The 8,726-nt window shown below is 39.3% G+C and overlaps 1 protein-coding gene across 2 annotated transcripts; it reads right to left on the bottom strand.

The window, feature by feature from the left end:
* Window positions 1-905: 905 nt before the first annotated feature.
* On the bottom strand, window positions 906-8,393 carry LOC110168249 (dynein axonemal light chain 4). Of its 2 annotated transcripts, none has more exons than XM_055158618.1 (4): window positions 8,131-8,393; window positions 5,305-5,384; window positions 3,532-3,615; window positions 906-1,312 (listed from the first exon to the last, which is right to left on the bottom strand). In XM_055158618.1, exons 1-4 carry the CDS (start codon window positions 8,141-8,143, stop codon window positions 1,148-1,150), a joined length of 342 nt encoding a protein of 113 aa, XP_055014593.1. In that variant the 5' UTR covers window positions 8,144-8,393; the 3' UTR covers window positions 906-1,147. The 2 variants fall into 2 exon arrangements, with proteins under 2 accessions (XP_055014593.1, XP_020789337.1); XM_020933678.2 differs by having other exon boundaries at window positions 8,190-8,393.
* Between the last annotated feature and the right edge of the window lie 333 nt (window positions 8,394-8,726).

The following is an 8,726-nucleotide window of genomic DNA, read 5'->3' as shown; positions in this document are numbered from 1 at the left end:
CATTATTTTCATTTTAATTCCCTTTTAAACATATTTTTGATTATATTTGGATAAGTGTTTCACATTTTCTAATGTAAATAATGTCTTCACCTCCATTCCCATATAGACATTTAGGCATTTAGGTGCTTGATCTCCCTCTACCATCAGCAATGGCAATTAACGATAGGAAAATAGAAAATAGCACTTTGAAAACGTGAATGCTATACTAGAACCATGTGTTTGTTATAGACACAGTTTGACCACAGAATGAGTCCGGTGAGGGTTTGCGAGCTTAAAAACTAAGAAGTCCAGAGTTTCATTTATGATGCCAAATGTGAACAGAGCATTTTTCGTGCTCAGTGAAGCTGTGTAGCACAAGGTTTTTGGAAGTACAATATAAACCCAGCTGGAAACAGCCCTAGTGTTGTTTGTGAGAAGGGCACAAGAACATGGTTAAAAGGTCAAAAAAGTAAATTTTGCATAATATGTGTTCTTTAAAGCCTCACTGCGTAATATTTTAGCTGACAGAACTCAGGATTGCACGTCATAAACTTGGGGCCTAACACCATAGAAATACTGTAGCAAATCAATGTGAAAAAGTTATGTTCTAGAGTTATGAATCTAGAATTTAGAATCTTAAAATCAGAATAACAAACTAAAAGAAAATAATTTCATTATAGGCATTAGTATTGTTCAAAAATGTCTTCAAAACATGCTTGCTTATTGTGAGCTTGCCTCTCCACAAATCTGATTCTGAACTTGGATATGTGGTCACTTTTCCTGGAATGTTTCACAGTAGGGCTTTAACTACTTTACCTCTACAGAGAGCTGAAATATTACACCCTGGGGCACTAACCAAGACGAAACCAGGTCCAAAACAATGTGAACATTTCTATAAATTCAGAAGATCATGACTAAAAAGGAACTTCAAGTGACAACAGATTTTTATTTAAAATTCTATGAAAAAAAGAATCTGTGAAATAATTTTGTGATCAGTTGTGCAGCACTAAGTATGGGGTCTGTCTTGACACCACGTTCAACTGTCCTCTGGTACCATGGGCGTTCCCGATACTAGATACGGCATGTCCTCCGCTCTTTGGGTTTTATAAGGTAGCAACCGAGATGCTAGGAGGTCCATGTGTGCTGCCTCAGCCTGTGCCGGGGGGCATCAGGAGCACTTCCACACACACACAGCCAGACTGCCTCCAAAGAACATGTACAGCAGGTTCTTCACCTCGTGGGTCACCTCAAAGCCGAAGCCCTCACCAATGACCACGTGCCACGAGCTGCCAAATTTTTTGTCCATGGACTCTTTGATCATCTTTGCAGCGCTCTGGACAGAAACAACAACAGCAACAATGTGTAACCCCTCAGGCATCCAGGTAGGACACATAGCAGCTGGACAAAAGTTTTTTTGAGTGAATTTTGCAGCTCATCTAAGCTGCTTCTTCATGTCTGATCGAATTGCCAGGGAACACTGCCTTTGTCCAGTTGACCAAATTTAATTTTTCTTTTACAACAGCAACAATGTGTAATCAAAACAATAGGTACAGTAACATGTTCAGTAAAAACAGATACCAAAAATCAGATGCAATATTTGGGTTGTGTGTTTATATTATATGCAGAAAAGAAATCTTACATGTCCACAAACCTATTACTTGGCTTAGGCTGCTAAACCTGCCCTTTTCCATGGAAGGATCAGTCAATGGGGGAAAAAAAAAAGTTTACAGTTCCCTCTTTTTTTTTAGCAGAAACACATCTTGTGTTTAAAGAGGGTTGCAGTTATTTAAAACCAACAAGTTTATAAGTGTGACAGGAAGTGTACAAGTGTGAGGTAAGACACTAGGCTAAGCTAGGCTTAGCAGAGACTGGCAGAGAGATATAGATATGTTGACAATACTATGTTATGTTAGATTATTATGACATTATTTATCAATTTGTGATTAAACTTACATTTTGAAAGGTAACTGTATCTTGTTTGATGAATAAGGGGGAAAAAACAAAGCTAGAAATGAGTTGGGTCAGTCCAGTTGGACCCGGAAGTGACATCCCTTAAAAGTACATTTAACACATTCATATATTTTTCCAATTAGGACTTGGTTTGGTGGGATAGTATTTGGCAAATGTTATCATAGCTTTACATCAGTTAAGTGGCAGTTTGTGAAGAAAAGAAGAAAACAAAAAATTGTAAGATACAGGAAGTAGCATGAATTCTAAAAGTTGTAGGATCCATCACAAAAGAGAAATCCAATTCTGTACTGTCAACTGGACAATGTTTTTTGAATGAATATTTTTCGCAGCTCATCCAAGCTGCTTCTTCAGTTCTGGTCAGACGTTGGTGGAAACTGCCTTATATCTGCCTGAAGGAAGGAGCTAACTACACTGAAACTAGTGTGAAACTAATCCACCTACTTGTTTACAGTTTCTGTTTGTTAGCTAGGTCTATTGAACTGCACTAAGTGTGAACTGTGCCTTTTTCATATTAGCAGTATCATTCCACTATTTTGTCCGTAAATCAATTCCTATTCCTAATATGGAACTCGGCTCCAAATTCACTCCTATAACTGCAAGCCTCTATGAGTCATGATTTGACTGGAGCCGAACCCTGTGGGTGACGACACACTCCCTTTGTCCATTTCAAAACAGTCTATGGCCAAATCTGTTTGGTAATTGTGGTTTAAGCCCCTGTGTGCTGCACATGCCCAAGTAAAATTATTAAACAAAATCATGAAACTAGAATAAAACAGGCAAGATTATTAGTTAAATCTATATAATGATGTTAAAGGGCACATATTAGGCTATTTTCGGATCTATGTTATAATATTGTTTCCTCACCACAAACATACCAGGAGTTGTGTTTTGTTTCATTCACACATGTTTAACACACAAGCCTTGCATTCAGGCTGAGTTCTCTTAAAATGAAAAAAAAAAAAACACTGTTCCACCTTGTGATGTCATGTGTCAATACAAGAAGTGCTCCATTGTGTTTTTAACCTCCATAGACATTCTCTAGAATCATTTGGATAATTTCAGCACTGGTATTGCAAATTTCTAACAAACTTATTAGAAGTTGTGGTTCACTTGAAAACTGCTGCTTCATGACATCATAAGGTGGAACAGAGCATTTTGAGCTTTGGGGGATGTAGACAGACTAATAATAAAGGGTTACTCAAACATGTGTGAATGAAACAAAACATAACTCAGTGTATGTTTTTTGAGAAGGTAAAAACAACATTAAAGTTCACAAGAGTCAATTTTGTGTAATATAGGATCTTTGACTATGTTTTAGAGAAATTAGTACTGTATGTGCAATCTAGTCTTCATATGCACTTATCAATCGCATAAAACATACAGTATTTATCTCCAAGGAGAATGTTCCAGGGGTATGATTTAAATTTCTATTTCAATAGAATCATGCAGGAGACAATAGGTAATAAGCCACCTACAGAAAGTTCCATATTGTGCCTTTAAGGTCAACCATGGAAGGGACTACGGAACATGCAAGTGCTCCTCTCAAATGTCCACACGCAAGGAGAAGTATCTGATACCCACCTCATTGTTAGTAGCAAACTTTTCACAGGCTGTCACACATAGCTCCATCGTCTCCACCCGCATCTCCTCTGGCATGTCTGTGTGCTGTGGGGCAAGAAGGGCACAGACTTAGACAAACTTGATTGATCCACTACTTATTATTAAATTATTTGGAAACAGTAGCTTGCGAATATATATAATAACATAATATACTGTAATAACATGGAGCAAAAATATAAATGGTAATAATATATTCAAAAGTAGTAAGTAGCAAACATAGCAAGAGACTGGCCTCAAATAAGGCATAATTACACCGATGTATTTAAGTAAATAAAATATAGAAATACTGTAATACAAATCTGGGCTATATACAAGAGGTACATAAAGAGAAACACTTCAAAGATGAAATAGTAATTGACATGACTATTACAATGTGATGAGATTCAGACCTGATCTATAAAAAATAATTGTGCCGTTTAAGTTCACAAGTTTGATTTTCTTTAATATTTTTGCTGTCATTTCAGAACTACATCTTAACAAAAAGCTTTAACTCACCTTTTTTGAAGGTACAAAATATTTTACAATTTTATCTTGTGAGATCTTGTTGCATCCCTTAAATAGTTTGGATGTTTACATTTACATCATTAATGGATTTCAGAATGACATATTTGGCCCCTTACCATAACAATTAACAATTTAAAACAAAATATCTTTTGAACAATCTTCATGCATTCAAATGTTTCCTATAACAGCAAGGTGTTAGATTTTTTTATATATTTTAATTTATCCATTCGAACGTGTATATGAATTCTGTGCACTCTGGGCTTCTTACACTTTTTTTTCCAATGTGGATTTATACTGCAAATGGCAAATAAACTGAACTGAACTGAACTGAAAAAGGTCAGTGCGACAAGTGAATCTATGGGCTGGTGCCAGCTGGCTTTATACTGTAATTGCTTTGCTCTACATGGGTTAGGGTTAGGGTTATTGACAGCAATGCACTGAACTTGGCTATCTCCATGAAGACCTAGAGACACCAACAGGTCAAATTACTGGTAAGATCTGTTTATTGTTGTTTAGGTATTTTTGGCAATTCAAAACATTTTAATGAATGAATGTAAGATAGATTAAAATTAAGTTAAATTCGATACAGTGGATATTTTAGCAAAAACATTGTCATGGAGACAAACTGGTGAGTCAATGGCAATGTGAACCTTGTGAACAGTACAAACCAGATCTCCTGTTGTTGTTCATGTGTTATAATGTTGTTAACTCACCAAAAACATACTTGGAGTTGTGTTTGTTTCATTCTAACTTGTTTGATTAATACTGCATTATTAGTGTGTCTACTTCTGCAAAGCTCAAAATGCCCTGTTTCACCTTGTGATGTCATATGGTAGTTTTCAAGTTAACAGCTCTTTGCCTTTTTTCAGGAGTGATTCTCAGTTCCAGGTCTGAAATCATCCAAATGATTCTAGCGAAGGTGTATGGAGTTTAATAGCACAGTGGAGCGCGTCCTGTATTACCACATGACATCACAAGGTGAAACAGAGTGTTTTCAGCCTAAATATGCAGGTTTGTGTGTTAAACATGTATGAATGAAACAAAACACAACTCCAGGTCCGTTTGTGATGCGGAAACAACATTATACCAGAAATCAGAAAATAGCATAATATGGACCCTTTAAAGTCTAACTTGAGTAATTGAGTTTAAAACAGAGCAGTGTATCCAGTTAGTTCCAGACTTCATGTGAAAAGTATCAGTATGAGGTGATTTTCTCTGTAGATAACCGACCCTGATCAGAGGGAAGTTGTGCAGCCTCTTGTAGTCAGCCTCTTCCTTCTTCCCCTCGGTGGTCGCTGCCATCACCAGTTCTACAAAGACATCAAGAGTTAAGATGCACTATACATATAACATAAGAGGCTGTACTTATAGCTCAGATTATTGGAAGTATTTCTGTAATTACAATGCCTAATTATATTAACAAGGTCTGGCACAAAAGTGAGACTTTTATCACCTTTTATTAATACAGTTATTGTGAGAAGATTCATCATAATGATTATTGATACCCTACCACAAACTAATAAACTAATAGTGACCAGACATGAACAGAAACCACTGGATGGCAAAAAAAAAAAAGTTTCTATTATTAGAAAAAGTCCCAAGGGCTACTGTGGCAGCCTAAGGGCACCTGGGGCACCACATCATTGGTGAAATCTGGAAACGTTCTTCAGGTAATGGAAAAAAAATTATTTGCAGACTAGGGGTATGCAAAAATATTGAAATACTGATATATCGTATACTTTAATGATGATAGAGTATCGATATGGTGGGCTGATATATCACCAAGAGTATTTTTTGGTATATTTCACTAAATTATTTTGTTACAGCTACAGTTTTGTTGTTTGTTTAGGGGAAGGAAACTCGTTTAAGCGACACATTTGACATTTCATTGTTTTGATGATTAAAATGAGTGCATTTCATTTTAACTTTGCACAAGAAGAGGTTTAACAAAGCCTTTTTTTTATCACAGCCATTTAGCCTTTATTTTTTTGTTGAACCATATCGACCCGAATTGAAATACATCGTATTGAATCGTATCGAATTAAAAGCTCACTTTATTGAGATATTGTGGTCTATGGATCAAGGTATTTATTTACATCTTCTGAATGATACCCAGCCCTACAACAGACCTGTGGCAGCTTTCTGTGGGTCCTGGGGTCAGAGAATCCGTGTATCATTCATTCATTCATTTTTCAATATAAAATCAAAAATAAGAAAATGAAAAAACAACAGTTTTCTTCATTATTTGTCTCCAAAACCAAAACGAAAAAACGGATAACGATTCGTTTTTTCAGTTTTCGATTTTGTGTTTAAATGAAGAATGGAAAAAACGGATAACGAGCTTTACTTCTGTGACTGCGATGCCGGACTTTTGCACCGCGTACGGACTGAACCAGGACTGATCCAGGTGCGATCCAGGTCCGGGACCAGACCGGGACCAGAGCCGAACTGAGACCGGGACCAGACCGGGACCAGGGCGGACTCCAAGCTTTGACTCCGAGCCTCAGCTTCGAGCTCCGGCCCTGCTGTGGGCTCTGAGCCTCCGGTCTGGTCCCGGTCTGGTCCTGGTCTTGTCTCGGTCTCAGGCTCACTCTGGTCCCGGTCTTGTCTCGGTCTCAGGCCCGCTCTGGTCCCGGTCTGGTCCCGGACCTCGTCCATTTGAACCAAAAGCTCTTAGTTCGGTTCGTTTTCGTTGGTGTGAAAGCGTCAATTGGATGCTTTGCACCACCTCGGAACCAGCCGTGGTTCTTGAGCACGGAGGACAGGAGCAGCCCATCCGGACCTGCAGTCCACAGCGCATTCTCACTTTCCCCGCACGGAACCAGTGCGCAGACGCATGACATGGAACCGCTCGGACCGCTGGTCTCGGTCTCATTTCCGCTCTGGTCCCGGTCTGGTCCCAGTCTTGTCCCGGTCTTAGTCCCAGTTTTGTCCCGGTCTCAGTCCCAGTCTTGTCCCGGTCTCAGTCCCGGTCTCAGTCCCAATCTTGTCCTGGTCTCAGTCCCAGTCTTGTCCCGGTCTCAGTCCCAGTCTTGTCCCGGTCTCAGTCCCAGTCTTGTCCCGGTCTCAGTCCCAGTCTTGTCCCGGTCTCAGTCCCAGTCTTGTCCCGGTCTCAGTCCCACTCTGGTCCCGGTCTCAGTCCCACTCTGGTCCCGGTCTCAGTCCCACTCTGGTCCCGGTCTGGTCCAGGTCTGTCCCGGTCTCAGTCCCGGTCTGAGTCTTGCTCTGGTCCCGGTCTGGTCCCGGACCTGGATCAGTCCTGGTTCAGTCTGTATGTGGTGCAAAAGTCCGGCATCGCAGTCATGGAAGTCACGTAAATTGGAAACGGCCGTTATCCGTTTTTTCCATTCTTCATTTAAACAAAAAATCAAAAACTGAAAAAACTAATCGTTATCCGTTTTTTTTATTTTGGTTTTGGAGACAAATAATGAAGAAAACTGTTGTTTTTTCATTTTCTTATTTTTGGTTTTATATTGAAAAACGAATGAACGAATGATACATGGATTTCAGAGCTTTGTGATGCTCTTGGAGGCCATTATAAACAGATATGTTAAGATCCAGAATGCATGTGCTATGTACTGACGGACAGACAGTAGAATTCCAGCCTCTGCTAATGCCAATTTTAATTTGCCCAAAGGTCTAGTCTGGTACCTCTAAATCTAATTATTTTTACCATTAATATTTTGAGCTGAAAATAACATATTAGAAAAGCTTGTGCATTTACAGATATTTGTACAGTTTCTGCAAAAATCTACCTTCAGGACCTCAAACCTGGGATCAGCATGTGTGGAGTTTTTTGTTAGTTAGTCACGTACAAAAATAGAGCCTCTTCTATGGTGTGCTACTCTGCACCCAGCTGATCAGAGATTCTAGAACATGAACTAGAACATTATGTGGCAAATACCAACAGCAACGTTCGCCTCATCATCATCATCATCTATTAGATCTAAATCTGACTGGCTAAATAAAGAAACCACCAACCAGATCGTCCCTCTCAAAGCCACTCTAAAGTATACTGCACATAAACGCGTGAGAAAAGGTGTCTGAAAAGTGTACCATAATGTCCCATTCAGGCACTCGTTAGCTTTAGCACTTAGCGCGTTGTCACTACTGACCGTCCTCTTGTCCAAACGCGCTCCTTCAAAGCCTGCTGTCTTCACTCTGGCCCCCTCTTCGTCCCCACAGACCCGCAGACTGGACCGGGAGCTGCTTTTGCACACAGGACCCTCGGATCAGCGGTCGTTAAGGAGTCATTTGTACACAAACCCTCACAACAACACACAGGACTACACTTCCGCATCCGGGTCTCCTTCTGCACTGGGCCGGAAGACGCGCTACTGCCGCCTGCCAACTGTGGAGCACAAATATAGGAAAATGTAAATTTTTTGTTTTGTTTAGTTTTGTTTTGTTTTTTTATTCCATATTAGTGTCAAACAAAAAGACCTCTATTTCCAGTACTTTATTTAAAGTTTATTTCAAATAACACCAATCAAAAACAGTCTCGGTGCCTATTTGGATTTTGATATTATATTCTCTCTCTGTGCCTCTGTGTTTTTCAATAACATATACAGTGTTGGGAAGGTTGCTTTTAAAATGTATTCCCCTACAGATTACAGATTACATACCCCAAAATGTAGTTTGTAACGAAATCC

This window comes from Boleophthalmus pectinirostris, unplaced genomic scaffold, assembly GCF_026225935.1.
Source record: "Boleophthalmus pectinirostris isolate CB_2022bp ecotype Guang Dong unplaced genomic scaffold, ASM2622593v1 HiC_scaffold_22, whole genome shotgun sequence".
Lineage (NCBI taxonomy): Eukaryota > Metazoa > Chordata > Actinopteri > Gobiiformes > Gobiidae > Boleophthalmus > Boleophthalmus pectinirostris.
The sequence above is the reverse complement of the archived record's forward strand: the minus strand, read 5'-3'. Positions and strand labels throughout refer to the sequence as shown.

What these genes read in the sequence shown, in the direction of transcription:
- LOC110168249 (XM_055158618.1), bottom strand. An exon ending in ACAACTTCCCTCTGATCAGG is followed by an intron (nt 3,616 to 5,304) that starts GTCGGTTATCTA and finishes CTTGCCCCACAG; the next exon opens with CACACAGACATGCCAGAGGA. An exon ending in AGTTTGCTACTAACAATGAG is followed by an intron (nt 1,313 to 3,531) that starts GTGGGTATCAGA and finishes GTTTCTGTCCAG; the next exon opens with AGCGCTGCAAAGATGATCAA.